General features: G+C 37.2%; 1 protein-coding gene across 2 annotated transcripts in view; it reads right to left on the reverse strand.

Annotated features, from left to right (window-relative positions):
• Nucleotides 1-1,304: 1,304 nt before the first annotated feature.
• The window catches only part of Wdr36 (WD repeat domain 36), a 28,964-nt gene continuing 11,599 nt past the window's right edge, over nucleotides 1,305-18,669 (reverse strand). For both annotated transcript variants that reach the window (XM_034518433.1, XM_076912861.1), the window contains exons 11-23: nucleotides 18,109-18,195; nucleotides 16,695-16,840; nucleotides 15,361-15,475; nucleotides 14,794-14,959; nucleotides 14,493-14,601; nucleotides 12,500-12,579; nucleotides 8,203-8,310; nucleotides 6,209-6,306; nucleotides 5,682-5,836; nucleotides 4,183-4,302; nucleotides 3,940-4,021; nucleotides 2,499-2,686; nucleotides 1,305-1,486 (exon numbers count right to left, since the gene is read on the reverse strand). In XM_034518433.1, coding sequence (XP_034374324.1) covers nucleotides 1,337-1,486; nucleotides 2,499-2,686; nucleotides 3,940-4,021; nucleotides 4,183-4,302; nucleotides 5,682-5,836; nucleotides 6,209-6,306; nucleotides 8,203-8,310; nucleotides 12,500-12,579; nucleotides 14,493-14,601; nucleotides 14,794-14,959; nucleotides 15,361-15,475; nucleotides 16,695-16,840; nucleotides 18,109-18,195 — 1,604 coding nt within the window. In that variant the 3' untranslated portion in view covers nucleotides 1,305-1,336. The remainder of the gene's footprint in view (nucleotides 1,487-2,498; nucleotides 2,687-3,939; nucleotides 4,022-4,182; nucleotides 4,303-5,681; nucleotides 5,837-6,208; nucleotides 6,307-8,202; nucleotides 8,311-12,499; nucleotides 12,580-14,492; nucleotides 14,602-14,793; nucleotides 14,960-15,360; nucleotides 15,476-16,694; nucleotides 16,841-18,108; nucleotides 18,196-18,669) is intronic.

Below are 18,669 nucleotides of genomic sequence, written 5' to 3' on the forward strand. Positions count from 1 at the left end.
CACTGTTATTGATAAATTAATATACAGTCAAATACAAAGTCAACAGAAAGGTAGGTTTCACTGCTTCTGTCATAACTGACAAATTCTATCTCACACTAGAAAATTAAAAATCACTTCCATAAATTTCTCATTGGTTCTTCTTTGTAAGTTTGCTTCTACATTTGAGTGTATGTATGTGTATATATAGGTATGTATAGGTTAGAGACAACTTAAAAGACTTAGTTCACTTTCCACCACATGGGTCCTGGGAATTGAACTCTGGACTCTAGGCTTAGTGGCAAGCTCCTTTAACCACTGGGCTACCTCACCAACCCTTTTTGTATGGACTGTTCTTTTCTGGAAAGAATCTGTAAAATTCTCTGAGCAAGAACACCTAGATACACTCAGGGAGTAGTTTTTAGAGCATGGAGCCCTAACAATTGCTTATTTTTTTCATTATTTTTATTAGACCCAGTCTCAGGCTAGCCTCTAGCTACAATTTTCAGCGTCTTTTTTGTCTTCTAGCCTTTACCTCTAGAGTACTGAACTTGCAGGTGTTATACCACCAAGCCTGGTTTATATGGGATTTGTGCTCTCTCCAGCTCAACATGTTTATTTTTCATTGCTGTGTTGCTAAAGCACTGGCCATTAAGAAAGATGACGACAAGTATAGCCAGCAGTTTCTTCCCAAATAAACCATCATCAGAAAAGGACAGCCCTAGCTGGAGCCTGGAATCTCCCTGTGCAGACACCTGCTTCACTTTTTCCTGCAGCTCCAGCCTAGAGCAAGTACCTCTCACATTTCCATCTAATGAAACCTTGACTAGAAAGGAGGCAACTGAGAAAGCTCTAGGCTCTGTGTTATAAAGCCAGGCACGCCACAAATCCCAGCCAACCTTTCTTTGACTCCTCTGTAACACAGGGGGCTGTATCAAAGGCACCCGACACAAAATACAGCTTCAAGAATCAACAATCTATTTCATCAAAAACCATCCAGAAAAAAAAAAAAAACCTCATTTTTCTAATACCATAAAAGCATATGATAGATCTGTTTAACACTGTCAATTTAATTCAATAAAACACACTAAATAGCACTGTCGTTTATACATAACATGAAAAAATACAAAATGACAGTAGTTAAAAAAGCCCTATGTATGTGACTCGTGTGACGAACTCAGGTGGTTTTACGTTCTCTTGGTGTGCAGAGCAGAAGGAAGGTACAATTTCACATCTACAAAGGCTTTTGCACTTAAAATACACTAGCTGGTCACTCCCACGCTGAAATGGGAGTGAAGACAAGTTAAACAGCACACTTCACACTTAGCTTTGATTTCTGTAATCACTTCAAGTTTATTTTTTACAACAAAGCACTTTTGATAAAATTTAAGACACACATGCTTTGATTGAAGAGTGACTGTAAGTGAGTCCAATCTTTTTCTACCTGTGACGACAGCTTCACCAGCTCCTTTAAAAGCACTGGCTCCGACGGAAGCATTCTGAGGTGTAACTGAGAAGGAGAGATGATGGTTAAGCTGGACATTTTACTTAAGAATACTAAAGTTTGATTTTTATTTCCTACCAAGGAACTTAAGAAGAGAGTATCTAAATATTTCTTTCTTCAGTGGTGGTTTATTGTTATCCGATTTCCCAGTGTCCCAAACCATTTCATATCAAGTTTTCTTTAAACTATGAGCTGAACCAGAACCGATGTAATCTTCATTCCTCCACACCACAGACCAGGCAGCACTGCTACCGTGCCTGCCTCCAGGTTCCCTTCTTCTCTAACCCACTGATGATGAACTGCAGTCATTTATTTTCTAAAGATTTATGTAAATTTGTTTGTAGGGACTAACATTTGGTAAACACATGAAAACCTATACAAACAATTTAGCATTTCTTAAAAAAAAAAAAAAAAGGAAAAGGAAAGAAAAAACCCCCAGCTTTTTAGAACTGCTTAAATACCCAGTTTTTAAGTAAGTTTAAAGACTACTTTAGACACCCGGGCTAGATGGAGAGCAGGCACTACTGAGACGAGCACTGTCTACTTCATCATGTCACACCATGCAGGGGACCTACAGAGAACATCTCCATTTGTTACTCAAAAGAGCAAGTTGTGCCAAGTTACTTGAAACTTGTTGAGGTGAACATTTTGATTTCAGCAGCAGACAAAAATGAACAAACAAAAGAACCCAACTTTCCCTTATGATTATAGAAAACTTAAAAAAAGAAAATGTAAGTCTAAAAAGTTAAGGTTCAGCACAGGTAACAAAGAGATGGCAAAAGGGATAAAGTCAAAACTATGCCACTGTGTGATAACAAAAATAAAGACTACAAAGCCTAAAAGGCCCAGCCATGTCAGGGTGGTAGACACCAGGCCAGGCTACTGCTCAGTTACAGTAAGCTGTATTTCAAGTATTCATCAGCCCATTCAATACTGTGGATACAGAACATGCCCATCTTTGCAGACTACTGTTTGATAACACTGCCATATAGAAAGAGAAGTATCGTATCTCACTCACCTTCAGAAACAATGCAAGGTAAGCCTGGGCTAACTCGAAATCTCGCTTTCTTTCCAACATCACCCTAATCATGTTCAAAAAGCTCCGCATGACGTCGACTGAGCCACCGTCATCGGGAGACAGGCTTCGCAGCTCTGTTTCAATCCCAGATGGGCCTAATTCTTTCAGAAGGTTAAGAGCAGCTTCATCTGCATTATTATAAAATGACTTTAGTTATTTCATACACATTATTTAAGAAGCTATGATCTTCCTTTATAGCCAAGCAGTATTTATGTAAATGGCATTAGATTTCCTTTACATGCATTATTTTTTCACATTACAGTGCAATGAATGCCAAAATAAATTAAGCAGTAAAAACTTCAATACCAGTAAAAGTACTGAATGTTCTTAAAGTTTTGCATTGTCAGGAATTTAAACTTCAATTAGAACAAAGAGATTGTACCATTAGGTCATCAAGGAACACACTGCACAATATATTGAATAAGATTACCAGGAATAAATAGGATGAGGTGGGGAATTAGCTTTCATTTTCCATTTTTATTGTTACAAAAAATAAAACTGTTGTGGTTAAGACACATCAACAATGTGTCCCCTACAGACGCATAGGGGAGCCTTCAGCCCCTCGTCTACCAATCCCAACTCTCCCCGAGAGCTCTGCAGCCCATGGAGACACACTAAACAAACCACACAGCTAATCAGTCCCTTGCCATTGCAGCGGCAATGGCTATGACTTTAGCTTTTGAGGCACTGACAAGACGCTCATCACTCTCATTTTCTGTCCTTTAGTATATTTTAAACTATGTGTTTACACTCCTTAATAAACAAAAAGTAAGCAGCACTGTCGTCTGACTTTGCCCCTGTGGACCAAGTGACACTGATAAGCACATTTCAATCATAAAACAAGGGCAGTCTAACTTCTCAACAGAGTAACAGTTTTTAAAAAATGCATGTATTTAGTATTTGCTCTACAGTAACCTGAAAAGTCTAAATGAAACTAAATTAAAAACTAATTTTTCTTTTCTTTTAAAATTACATTTCTACAAGATGATTTGGAAATATAAAAATTACCTAAATGTCTTTGATGTATTAAGAATCGTATAACTAACCAGATTTTCAAATGAAAACAAGAAGCTTGAGGCTCCCGGTGGACAAAGCTCTCACAATGAAGCAACTGACAAACCACATGGGACATGTTGTCATAAGTCCTCCATCTCCAAATATAATCCGAGTTTCCATCAGAAGACTGGGAAGTGTCTCAAGAGGTTTACCATTAACATATCTGAATGCACTGCTACTCAGTCAACGTAATTTATAAATGGAATTGGTGTATTTTTCGTTTTTATTATAGTCTTTTTCTCTACTATTGACTCTGCAATTTTTCTTTCAATAAACTAAACCAAAAATGAAGATACTTGTTCAAATATTTTATAATTTAACTTACACTGATTATTTAGCAATCCTTCTTCAAGTTTCAGGTAGAAATTTGATTTCTGAGCCAAAATCCCAAGATTTACCACCTTAGACTTAAATAGAAACAAATGAATATTACTTAATGAACATAAGTATCACCTAAAATATAGCATATAGCTTAAAACGAGCATTAATTTACTCAGTAACACTGGGAGAGACAAAAATGCCAGAACACAAGAGTCCCATAAACTTAAAAGAGCAATCTGGTTCTTACCTGCTGGGGGTCACTGCTGGGCTCAGGGACAGCAAACCTGGGGACAAGCCCAGGAACCGTTGGGATGAAAAATGGAGCTGACTGGGGAACTTTGGGTGGTTCTTTTGGTTTATTCTTTTTCTGATTGAGAGAGAACAAGGGGAAATGAGTGGTGAGTACTCACCCTATCAACACTTTCCAGATTTCATTACACATGAAACTGAAAACACCACCAAAACAGACTGTAGGAACAAATCCTTTCCCTATAGAATGCTGAGATAAAATGCACGTGAGCAATGCTGTAGCTGTCCTTCACCCAGGCTTCCCAATGTGACAGGCAGAGGAACAGCCTTAAGACAGGTTCATCTTGACAAAACGAGCCATTACGCTCAGTGTCTCGTAAACAAAACAAGATAAACAACTTAAAGTGGCTTGTCTCCAGAAGAAAGTTCAGATCTAGAAGTGCAGACTCCCCCATTAGAAATAATTTAATAGTTTGGAGAAGTATGACCCTACTTCTTTTTGTTTTTTTTTGGAATTTTAATTTTTCTTTAGTAATTAAAAAAAAAATACTTTTGCCAATTTATAAAATATTTCATGTCAGTAAAATTCCACTGGAATTTCTCCCCCCACCCCCCACAAGGTTTCTCTGTACAGCCCCCTGGCTGTCCTGGAACTCACTCTGTAGACCAGGCTGTCCTCGAACTCAGAAATCTGCCTGCCTCTGCCTCCCAAGTGCTGGGATTAAAGGCGTACACCACCACTGCCTGGCTCTTTTAAGTATTTTATACAAAATTTTATTTTCATTTTTCAAATTGTGTGTCTGTGGCTTTGTCCACTTGAGTATAGTGACCACAGAGGCCACAAGAGGCTGTGAGATCCCCTGGAGCTACTGGTGGTTTGAGTCACCCAACATTGGTGTTGAGGACCTAACTCAGGTCCTCTGCAAAGCAGTACCAGCTCTTAACCATGGAGCTATCTCTCCAGCTGGAACACTATTCTCAAAATTGTACTATCCCCAGGGAAAAATGGGCTCACTTTGTTTTCAACACTATAGCCTCATAATACATTACCTCAACCCTACATAGTGAACTCATTTGTTGACCCTGATATAGCAAGCTCTGAAAGTCTACTTAGCAACAGAAAAAAATGCAATAATAAAAGATTAATTGTGGCATTAAAAAAACTAGTAAAATGTTCTTAAACATAGAATCAAGACACAAATAGTTAAGATAGCAACTTTTCTTCCTTTTGCTTTGAAAGTAAGAGATACAACTTATTAGACTGGACACTGAAACAGCCCAGTCTGAAAGCTCTATAGTTACAGCGTTTCTGCCAAATCCAAACACCTGCAGTGTTCTTACAGTGGGTATAGAACTGGACCTCTGTGATAGTGCCACATCAAACACCACTCAATCAAACAGCAGCGTCTTGACTATCATTTTCCGAATACTCTCAAAGCAAGACATGCTTGTGGAGCACAGGCTAGGACGCAGCGTCAAGAACACTTAGAATGTTACCTTGATAACATCAAGATTCAGAAGGTTTTTCCAGCGTGACTCAGGGAGAAGTGAGAGAGTCACCAGTTGCTCACTCAACTGTTCTGGTGACTCATACTCTATCATTTCATCACTTGGCTCTTCCAATTTCATCTGTTCTTCCAATACTTGCATACCTTAAAACAGATGTTCAGGTATGACAGATGCAGGCAACAGAAGCTCTGTCATAGAAAGAAGCGGTCCCACCCCACATTCATCTGCCTCCCAGAATTCAGTCGGCACAGCTTTGGGACTCTTCTCACCCCTTTCCTTTGCCTTCCCCTTTCTCTTATTTCCTTATAATTCCCATCAGTATACTTCAAATACTTTCACACAGACTATTATTTTATGTATTAAAGATACTTATGGTATGTTCTATAAATTGAAGCAACTAAACATATTTTAAATCAGTTAAAAAATCTTTGACTTCATTTAACTCTAATTTTTTTCAGCAATAATCTAATAGATTTGTAATACACCATAAACCTTTTTTGTTATTTTGTAATTACCTTGGGTTTGACAAGTACCAGGAAGCATCACTACTGAAGGGACATAATCTGAAGGAAGTGGTCGCAGGGAGACAACTGAATAGAGGGAAATGTTCGACCTGTGCAAGCAAAAACCAAGTATTTTATAATGATACATTACTGAAGAAACAGCATTGGAGAAACTTTAATAGCGGGTAGTGGTCCTTATCTTGAATTTGGCCAGAGGCTACAATCATTAACTAGATGAGACTTCAAAGAGAGATTTTGGAAAATGCTAAAATAAAAAAGGCTATAAAAAAACATGGATGGGGGCTGGCACAGCAGTCAAGAGTACTGACTGTTCTTCAAGAGGACTAGGATCAATTCCTAGCACCAATATGGTTGTTTCACAACTGTCTCTAAATCTAGTTCCAGCAGATCCAATGCTTTTTGGCCTCTGCAGGCACTGCATACATGCAGGCCAAACACAAAGGCATAAAATAAATGAAGTTTCCAATTTTTTGGGACAGGGTATCACCATGCATCCTTGGCTAACTTGGAACCCATTATGTATAGAGCAGGCTGGTCTTGAACTTATTAAGATCCACCTGCCTCTATGGCTTCTACAAGCACGCAAGGCCTGAAATTGTTTTTAACATAGTACAAAAACTTGAAGAGAAACTAGTAGTAGATAATACTTTTATAAAATAATTTTCATAAAATGTTTGACAAATACCAATCTTTAATAAAGAAAATTTAAAAAAAGGAAAAGGTTGAGAAAGCAAGTTAAAGTGGACATCCTAATTATATTCTTGGGGGCAATAAGTAGTCAATCAATTGGCCTTTTCTGAAATGGGTAAGTAACCGGGCTTCTGCTACACATCTGCAAAGCAGCCATGGGTGATATTCAGGATATAAAGACCTGTTCAACGTAAGGACTGATTTTCCCTATATTCCTAATATGAATTTCCATGGAAAAGAACAGTTGGAAACTCAGGTCCCAAGTCATATGAACAGCAGCTCCCTACAGAGAAGCACCCCACTGCTCTACACAGGCCTACTAACGACTTACTTACTTACTGGCTAGTCATCCATTAAGGGCTAAAGCTTCACTGATTTCAGATGACAACACAGTTTGCTTTTCAAGATGGCCACAATCATAAATCAAATTTACTTTTTTCCCTTGAAATAAATTAGAAGATACTTTTTAATTAGATTAGAAAAGATGGGCTGGAGAGATGGCTCAGCGGTTCAGAGCACTGACTGCTCTGAAAGAGGTCCTGAGTTCAATTCCTAGCACCCACATGGTGGCTCACAACCATCTGTAATGAGATCTGATGCCCTCTTCTGGTGTGTGTCTGAAGACAGCAACATTGCACTCATATAGATAAAAAATAAATAAATAAATAAATCTTTTTTAAAAAAAGAATTAGAAATGGCTGGTGAGAAAGAACATCCATGTAGTCCCACCACTCATCAAACTAAGACAGGATGATTACAGGCTTAAGCCCAGCATTCAATAAACACAAAGATTTCAAGGCAGCTCAAAGAACTGGATGTACAAACTCAGGAAAGAGATATAATTTTTCTAGGCACAGGTTGTTCACCATTAACTACAGGGTCTCACGGGTTCAACCTGGCAGAGGTTGAAGAGCCACATGTTTTTAAATGGTTATGAAAGTCATGCAACTAGGATGCATCTTACCAAACATTTTCCTCAGGTGTGCCTTACTTATAACGAACACTGAAGTTCAGACGTGATGAGCAACAACCATACAGTTCTAGCTATAGAATATATACCTAGATATATAACTATGTTAAATAGCAGACAAAAATTATGTAATTTAGAACACGCACTTGAACAAAGCTATCTAAATGATCAAGTTATCAGTCCTAGATTCATGGTAGATGAATTAGGCTGTGTGATAGTTCCACTGTATAAAAACAAACTATGGTAATTTTAGCCATCACCAATCTTGGCCATTGTCATCGTTCTCCTCCTGCTCCAAATGCAAGAGATGTATGGAAGAACTCACCACAGATAAATTCCAAGGTGATCCACATGGGAAGTTGCTAGAAAGTCTCCAGTTGGGGACATAGTAACATTTAGAGGAGCTGAGTCCAACAAAAAGCAGTCGATAAGGCTACAAAAAGAAGTATAAATACTTAATCTTTATTCATCATAAAGGCACACTTTAAAAGGGGGGGGAGGGATACACATATCTTTTACTAAAAGGAATAAGCAATAAAAGGTTTTTACAAATTACAACCAGTTACCATTAACCACTGCTTTGTCAACTAAGCACTTGTGTGAAAACAATTACCTTAATGGGAAAGCCCAAAACATTAAACAGACTAATTAATTAGCTGGATTCAACAGTAAGGAGAGGAAACAATGTTTTTCTCACCCCAGTTTGGTATACTTATTGAGAACAATTTTAAAGACAGCACACACTTAGAGGAATAAGGGACCACTGCACAAAGTACACCAACAAAACCCACGCACATCTTGATGGTGAGCCACTGAATAGATAAAGGTAGAATCTTCTATTTAATAAAGAAATTTACCAACAGAATGCAGACTGTATTTGAACAGGGAGACCAATGGGATTATGGCAGTAATCGTTTAGCAGCAAAGAATCTCAATAGGGTAATTAGTAGCTGCAGGCAGTGAAAGCAGGCTAGGGGGCAAGAGAATGATGGGAGCACAGTTCCTCAGGCTGACAGGAGGAGGAACACCTTCAGAAAAAGTAGACTTGTTTGTTTTTGTTGTTGTTGTATTTTTATTTTACTTTATGCATATAAATGTTTACAAGCATGCATATGTGTACATCACATGTGTGCCTGCTAGATTCTTGGAACTGAGGTTATGGATGGTTGTGAGCTACTACTATGTGTGCTGGGAATCCAACCCTGGTCTTCTGCAAGAGCAACAAGTGCTCTGAACAGCTGAGCAACCTCTCCAGAGTAGACTAGTTAGTTTTAAACTCAGCTGTTAAAGTCACTATGTCAAAGACAATGCATTTTTTATGGGAACATATAACAAATATCTAAGTTCAGGCTCTATTCTCATACGAGTGACTTAATAAAGAAATAATAGCAGTTTTTAACTTGCCTCTGCTTCTGTATTTTAAGCTTAAGGTGTCTTGATCCAAGCACCTGAAATGACTAATGTAATTTTTATAAACCGTGACACAATCATCTTTATCATATAGATCAGAAAGACAAGTTTCAGTAAGACTTAAAAACTTGTTTAAGATAGAAATCAACTGAACCAGTCATCGCACCCAAGAAGACTATCTGTTTAACCATAACTGGAATTAAGGAGAGAGCAGGCAGTGTGTGGGACACACTATAAGCAATGTAACTGTCTCTGGCAGCTCTTCTTCTGGCAGACATTAAGTGACATGTTTACTAAAAGACCCGTTAACAACTTAAACAAACCTGAAGTGAAAAACCCAAAATGAGATAAAAATGATTACAATGAGGAGTTCTGGAAACTAACAAATGCCAGAGAGTGTTCAGGATAACCGCTGCTGGCCAGTTCTCAAATGTAAGAAAAGAGGAACAATAAGCAGTATTGTTTCTGCTTGTCTGTCTGCATAGGAAGCTCACAGGAAACACTGTGTTAGGGGACAGAGGAAAAGGAAGCAAAGTGCTCAACCACTCAAAAGCCAGTGACGATTAAACTGGTAAATTGTTTAATTTCCTTCGTCTAAACAACCCAGAGCAGACAGTATATTCCCAGTATATAAAACACAAATTTCCTCATTTTACTTCTTTGTCTTGATACAAAGCAGAGGTTTAAGAATGTAGGGTCAAACTTCCTACCATGTTCTGACCCATCTGTTCAGAGAATTAACTGCTTGAGCAAACTTGTTCTACTCAAGAATTCAATCTTGTCAATTTCATTGTGCAACTTCTTCTACACAGCTGTGCTGTGTGGGTAGGTGGACTTCCACTGCGTGAAAGCACCAAATTGAGGAAGGCAGTTTCCACATATACAGCGTATTTTCCACTGTCACCTAAACTCATACGGCTTCAATGTGCAAGCTTAATCCAGAGTGAAGCCAGGATAATCCTATAAGATTAAGAGTCCCTGGTATATTCTTCATTGCCAAGGTGATGGGATCACTTTCCACAGGAATCTTCACTAAGGAGAGCCAATGAAAGGTTCTAACTTATGAGAAATGTTAAGTGTTGTCTTTTCCAATTTTTCTCATGTTAAAGTTCCATAGACTGTAAAGCTGAGGAAGTAAGGAGATAAAACAAAACGCAAACTTCTGCTCTAAAACCATTTAATTTTGTGTATTTCTCACCCCCTATGAAGTTCAGCCTGAATTTCCAGTTAATTGGAAGCCAAAATAAAACAAGGTAGTCTGTATTAGCCGGCTGACACGACTTCAGGGATTATGAATTCTACTTACACTTGCAATTGGTAAGCCTGCAATGTGCTTTATAGAGGAACAATTTCAGATGGGTACAGCTGTGTGGAACTACATTCACACGCTTACTCACACATCTCCTCACTGTTAAGTTTACATAATAGACCTACTCATTTTAATTTTTAATTGAGGATACTTTACGTGTACAGATGTTTTGTCTGCTGAGGCCCCTGAAACTGGAGTTATGGACAAGTATAAATCACCACGTGGGTGCTAGAAATTGAAGCAAGATCCTCTACAAGAACAGAGGGTGCTTTTAACTGTTCTGATCCATCTCTCCAGCCTGAGGATATTCATTCTTCAAATACTGAGCATACTAAATAAATGATGAAAATGCTTAATGAAGGAACAGCAAGGGACCTCCAAAAGGTTGCTGTCATGGTACGATTTTTCAAAGGGGTAATCTAAATAATATAACAGTTCCTAAAGTTCTACAATGAAATACTTCCCCGTTACCTGTCTTCTAGAGTAGACACTGGCTCTGCCCTGACACAGCCCAGCATTAACTGAACAGGACTGACATGGAAGGTTCTTCCTCCTGTGCTTATGCTCAGTGTTTACATACAATCCATCTTGATTAAATTACTGAAATCTCCGTAGGGCTCGTTTTCCTAGCCTGTGCAACAAAACCACTAACAGAAGCATGGCTATTAGGATACCAAGGAAACACACAGTGAAACGTGTCCAGTAACAGTGCGGGCTGGAGGACAGCATCAGCTGCTTGATACTGCTTTTCAAGTTATTTATTCCACTCCAAATTTAAACAAAAGAATTACTTGTTTTTTTTTTCTTTAATAAAAATACTTTGTTCAACAGGTGATTTCACTTTCTTGTAACAACTTGACGTCTTAGTATGTCTTGCTTTCGCATTAACCTTAGTGTTTATTTAAAAAATACATACTTAAAAAAAGTTGAAAACCTACCACATTTAAATCTACTCAACTAGTTACTGAAATGAAAAGTTCAGCAAAAATGCTACTGCTGAATCAAAATTTCAAAGCTTTAAATGCTACTTTCAGATCCTGGTTTTCCATTCCAAAGATAAACTTGCTACCAAAAACGTCACTATTCTTATTTTAATTCCAATTCTACAAGTTTTTAGAAAACTGCAATAACAAAAGTCCAGGAGGTAATAAACTGCCAATATTTCTTTCTAAGTATCTTCAAACATCTGATTTTCAATTTTGAAACTGACTGCATTTTACTTCACTCATGTAAATGAAAGGTGACACACCTGTGACAAAAGTCCCTAGTGACTAGGGCTGGGCTCACTCCTGAGTTCTTCAGCCATGCTTACTCTACATCAGCTGCACATGTTGGAAGGTGGGTGTCTATCTATCTCTAGCAAAGTTACTGGGAAATGAGAAGTACGGGTTTTTCCTTTTTAAAGAAAAACTATACGTGCTTGTACACGTATAGTGAACCAATTCCTGAGAATATGCTGGATTAAGAGTGACTTTTACTCTTGAAAGACATACTTAGACGTCACATTTATGACACTGTCCTATTATTAAAGAAGAGAGAAAAGCAGTATTGAGGAAAGGCATGGCTTTTGACCTTATAATTAAATTCAACTATGTGAGTTATGAACTATAGCAAAAATCCTTAAAATAAAATGTGTCTGGGCTCTACTTAGAGTGTCAAGACCACATAATGGGTTTTCTTAAGATTTACACAAACCACCTCTGGGTCTCTATTTTGCAGGAATGAGTAAGAGAGATTTGCATTTTCCTGGCTAATGTTTGTCATGTTAGTGCCTGGTACTTAAGAAATCAACAACACTCCACAAACAAAACAGTGCCAACTTCATACCTATAAATAACAGGCGCAAGTCACATGTTCAGACAATGACTAAGAAATCACCTGTGGGACTTAAAAGTGAACTCACCACCCAGAAGGAAGGTCCCAAGTCCTAACAGAGCAATCCATGGCAGCACTTATCAACCAACGGCCATCAGGACTGAACGTCTTTAAAACAAAACAAAATATATTTAACATGTAATACACACACACACACACATACATGAACAAATAAAGCATACAAAACTTGAAAAGAATCTAGGCTTCATGAAATGATAAATGTGACTATGCAAAATATAGATATTATATAAATAAAAATATGTTTTCTGTATCACTTCTCTGGGACTTACATAAGTATTAGATTTTTATGTCAATTATAAGTTCATGAAATTAAGAACATTATGCCAACTTTTGCAGCACTGTATATTTACTTAAAGAAGAGGCTGTGACTACACATCATTATTAAAAGTAAATTTTAAAAAATATTCATATATACTAAGAATGTGTAGTTAAAGCTATCCTGCAGTCTAATTTAGCTGTAATTGACATAGATGAAGCTAACACCGTGTCTCTGAAAACCGTCTCTTCTACTACACTCACATTCTGGGAAATTATCTAAATCACTACAATCTAAAGATGGGGAATGAAAATTCTGTTTAAAAATGTTAATAAGGATATACTAATTTTACTTGTTGCTTTATTTAAAAGTAACCCTTTCTCCCTTAATGAAAATTTTATTTCCAAAATAGTTAAAAGCAACAATGATCAAAAATATTTTCAAACAATGAGGTAAGGGATTCCTGATGCTACTTTAAGTATCTGTTTCCAGCTATAAAAGGTTGGACAAGGGCCCCTCTTCCATGTAGTGCTGAGAACCTTAGCTTACATAAGACCCAAAACTGTAAGGCTATGGCGGCAGATAATCAGAGATTTATATATACCACGAAGATTATTTCTTATTAGCAAATGTTACTGCAGTAAATTCAATGCTAATTTTTCACAGGCTGCAGCAAGACTACTAAAATTCAAACTTCAGGGTCTAGACAGCTCAACTGGGGAGGTGGGACTGCAGACAGCACAGGATGGAAGAGACTGACTCTCAGAGACAGGCTTTGTATTACAAACACTACGCATTTGTTTTGCAATGTTAAACACAAGTGAACACCTCTGAGAGGAACACAGTGAAGACACCAGTGGAGAAGTAAAAGCTACAAAAGGAAGAAATGGGAAGAGCAAGCTGACTAGGACAGATGTTTTTAAAAATGCTACTTCAACGTAATATCCCACCCCCACCCTGGTTCCTCCAGATACCATCAAAACAAAATCTATCTAAGGCTAATTTTGCCAATCTCCAAGTTATACCCTGACCAATTTCTCCTACTTGTAAAGGAAGAAGTAAGGGACCGTCAATTTTGACATCTACATTTCCTTTGATAAGGGTCATGGTTGTCAACTACTGGCATCATCCAGTAGTTTTCTTATTTTTTTTTTTCTCTTTCCAAATAGTGGACTTGCAATTAATACTAAATGATACCATATACTTAACACAGTCCTCAGTTAACAATTTTAAGGTGTTTAGATTTATTTAAATAAAATATACTTTAGAACCAGCTTATGTGTTCGCTATTACACATCACATTCCAGAGAGACAGAATACAAACGTCATCACATTTCTATTAAACCTTTTGAGGTTTAGTTATATAAATTCTAGAGTAACAGTACCTGAACAAATATGGTGTCTCAGACTGTCATAAATTCATTACAAATAGAAAATCTTTCAGCTTAGTTTAAAAACCAAATGAAACATTCACTCTACAAAGTATATTTAATTTGATTTAAAGACAAAAAAATAAATTCTGGCATTTATACTTCAATCTGATAGTATCAGTTTCTTGAAAAGTAATAAACTATTTCCAAAATTTTTCTTAAAATCTGTGAAAATTAGCCTGCAAATAATCATTCATTCTGAAGACCTTCTTATGACGAGAATAAGAACATTAAAAATAACGGATTCAATTATTTAAACATCTTTATCCTAAAGAGGAGAGGAATGAGGTTATTTGAAAAGTGTTTCGTTTTACCATGTCATTTATTTGGCCTTGGTGTCCAGAAAACTCTCTGACAATCTTCCTAGTTTCTATGTCAAGGACAGTGATGGAGAAGTCATCCAAGGCAAGCCCCAGGATGCCACTGGGAAGACAAATGTACAAGTTTTAATAAACAAAGACAAAAAAACCCACCTTAATATATCTTTGAAGAAATTAAACTACACAGTTATTTACTAAAATGCTCTTGATTTCTTCCCACCTGGTAATGTGCTTTAGTTAGGATTCTCACTAAAACCATCACAATGGAAATCTGTTAGTACAAGAAGCAGTTTACCTGTCTCTATGTAGCAGCATCATACTTGGAGATGAATCAAGGCTCAGAGAGTGGATCAACACCTTGCTTTTAAAGTTCCAGAATTTGAGTAACCGCTCACTTCCAGCTGTAACTGCCAGTTGGTTCAATCCATCTACTACAACACCTCTAACAGAGCCAGTATGAGCTTTTTAAATACATGTTGAAAGAAAAAGAGAAGTCAGCATTGGCGGTATCCGGCCAAACAATATAGCAAGAAAGATTCTTTTATCTGAATACCTGATATCCCATTATTAATAAAACCTAAAATCTTGAAATTAAACTGAATTACAAAGCAGAAGACATCTCTGGTTATTAGGATGTTAAGGCAAAAGCAGTTGATGCCATGACAGAGAATTTAATAAAATAGTAAATATTTACCTAAAGCAAAGAAAAAAAAAATTTGTATCTACTTCCCCCTAATCTCTTTATGACTTTCCCCCCTTGAATATTTTAATAGTGTTTATATCATACGTAACTGTATGAGTCAGACAGAGAGTAGACAAACCCATCTAAACCTTATATTTAAAATAACAAAAAATTGAATACCTTTATCATCCCCAAAACTTCCTCGATGTATACCAGACTGCATGTTATACACATCTACAGCTCCTGAGGAGAGGCCAATTATTGCAAAGTTTCCACAGGAAGTTATATCTACTGCCTTTAGTCAAAAAAAAAAAAAAAAAAAAAAAAAAAGGGGGGGGGGAAGGGGATTAAGTTTAAAACCACACAGAAGATAATATTACTTTTATTATACATCATGGTTTCCAAAGCTTTTTCAATTTATTATTTGTCTCATCTTGATTTATTAGTTTTCTTAAATGTAATGTATTATATTACAGTATACAATTCTATTTCCATTTTAAGTAAGTATGAAAAAATTATCTAAGGAGGGCTGGGTGGTGGTGGCAGCACATGCCTTTATCCCAGCACTCAGAAGGCAGAAGGCAGGCAGATCTCTGAGTCTGAGGCCAGCCTGGTCTATAGAGTGAGTTCCAGGACAGCCAGGACTACACAGACAAACACTGTTACAAAAACCCGAAAAAAAAAAGAGAGAGAGAGAGAGAGAGAGAGAGAGAGAGAAAGGAGAAAAAATATCTGAAAGAAGCTAGAACATTTTTACTACTTATATGAGAATAGTTATTTAAAATTATACAGGTAAACTTCCTAAAGAAGCTCAAGATTTCTAAGGCTTAGAAATCTATAAAAAGCTTAAGATTTGCTTTTCATACAAGAAAATACTATATACATACTTATAAAGCAATTTGCACAAAATAGGGTGAAATGCTAAATTATACTGTAACAAGCATCTTCAAAAGCAGAGACATCCACTAGGGATCACTGAAAGGATTTATCAAGGTTGGAAGATGCAAGATGGATATGCAAATGTAAATTCTATCTTGATATATTAGTAATCAATACAATTTAAAAGCAATTCACTTATAATAGCACTAATTTTAAAAACAAAATCCCAGCTGTTGCTTCTGTAAAATTCCTAAGAACAAAAGAGCCAAACTAGTCTTCAGAGAAGAACAGACCTGGAGGAATCATACTTCCTAAAGAAAGTAGCTGGGGAAGACAAGGCAGGGCAGTAGCTGTTATGAATAAACATACAAATAGCTCAAGATCACATTAAAACATGACTGAGAACACCAGTCCTACAGCAAATGCAAACCAAAGCCATAGGGAGCCAGTACTTTATATCAACTCCCAAATTAAATAAAATCTCTACAAGTTAGAAAAGTTGATACTGTTAAGCTATTATATCTCCAAAGAATTAAACCCCGTTTTTTTCCATTAGTAGTATTAGTAAACTTAAAACAAAACTAGCTTAGGGTGTTTTTAAAGGAGAAAATACCATAATCAACAAGGTCACTTACTGTTGCAGTGATGTTGTTTGTCTTTAATCCTTTTGGCTTGAGAAAATAAGCGCCTATTGTCGATTTTTGGTAATTCCAGGTTGAACAGGATAGCCGACCTTGATGGCAAGCAATGATGCCATCCCAGTCACTTTGACGAGCTTCCTCTTAAACACAGTAAAATCAAAAATCAAAATGCTTGTTTGGGAGAAATGCTATGAGCTATGGTACCAAGACACAATAGTAAAACAAACAGGCTACCTAACAATAATCAGCTTCCCAATCTAATGAATTACCAACAAATAAAAATCATATCAGTTTATACTGCTTGATATAAGCAACATAAAATGGCTAAGTAAAGCTAATACACCTTACCATAAATTTTGGTGAGAAAAAATTAAAGTATGATGGCATGACAGTGTTTTCTAAGGGGACTCAAAAAGAGCTTTCAGAAAGCTTTGAATAAAAATAATAGCTCACTCAGAGTGGTAGTAAAACAGAAATTAGCAGGCAACATAGAGGCCCTAAGGTAGGGCCCAGGAGTGACTAAATAGGGGTTGGAACGATGGGGCAGTAGTGAAGAGGCCTGGCTGCCTTTCTAGAGGACCCAGGTTTGACTCCCAGCACCCACATGGTGATTCACAACCACCTGTAACTCTAGTTTCAAGGGATCCAAGGCCTTTTTCTGGCCTCCATGGGCCATTTGTGGTACACGTATACACATGCAGGTAAAATAACCATACCCATTAAATTAATTAAAATTTTAAACATTAAAAAAAAAGACTAAGAAAAACTGAGGAGAGCAAGTAGGTAAAGTATTTTCTTGAAAGAGGTGGAAGAAGAAAAATGAACTAGGGAAAATACAAGGATCTTGATAGTCATGTTTAGAAGATGTGGTGGTCTAAATAGGAATGGCCCTCATAGGCCCACGTGTTTGAATGCTTGGCACATAGGGACTGGCACTATTAGAAGGTGTGGCCTTGTTGGAGGAAGTGTGTCACTTTAGAGGTGGCTCTGAGGTGTCATATACTCAAGCTACACTCATCGCGTCTCCTGCTGCCTGTGGATCAAGGTGTAGAACTCTTAGCTCCTTCTCCAGCACCATGTGTGCCTGGATGTTGCCAGACTTCCCACCATGATAACAATGGACTGAAGTGTAAGCCAGCCCCAGTTAAATGTTTGCTTTTATAAGAGTTGCCGTGGTCATGGTGTCTCTTCACAGCAATAAAACCCCTAACTAAGACAGGGACTATGACACCAAATGTTACTAAAAAAGGAGATTAACACAAAACAATTCTTGCTAAAGGTAACTTTTGCAGTGTTCACACAAGACCAGCATTCACTTAAAGTCACCTTCTGAGCATTTAATATACAGAAAAGTTTATTAAAATAGAGGCTAGGAAGACATAAAAGCAAAGAGCGTGTAGGCACTCACCAGCAGCGAACTGTGTGATGGGTGGGAGCCGCACGGACATGGCGTTCTGAAGTCCCTTCCGCTTCACTGTCTTTCTGTTTACTAATCCTAGGGATGGGTGAAATGGACAACAGCAAAGTTCCTTAATAAAAAAGTAGGTTAAGAAACTTTTCTTGTTACAGTAAGTATATACAAGATATACAAGATATATACAAGATATTCCCAATTAAGTTAGAGGCAAGGCATAGCTGTTATTACCACTATCAGTAAATAATTTCTGAAGTCAGTCATGAAAATAAATTCTATAAAATAGCAGAATAAGATAAAACACTATTACTTTTCAAAGATACTACGGTCAGAGTCAAATGAACCAAAAGAACCAAATAGTGCCAGTATAGCTTCACTGGGATATTACAGAACCAATACAAGGGGAACCAACCAAGATCAGTGGCCAACACTAAAGCAGCAATCAGATAAAATACAGTTTAAAAAATATTTCATGCATATTAGCAAAAAAGCCCGTGACGTGCCTGAGAAACACTGAGTGTGGCAGCGCCACGAGAACTCACATCCTCTGCAGAC

Source organism: Arvicanthis niloticus, chromosome 14 (assembly GCF_011762505.2).
Source record: "Arvicanthis niloticus isolate mArvNil1 chromosome 14, mArvNil1.pat.X, whole genome shotgun sequence".
Taxonomy (NCBI): Eukaryota; Metazoa; Chordata; class Mammalia; order Rodentia; family Muridae; genus Arvicanthis; species Arvicanthis niloticus.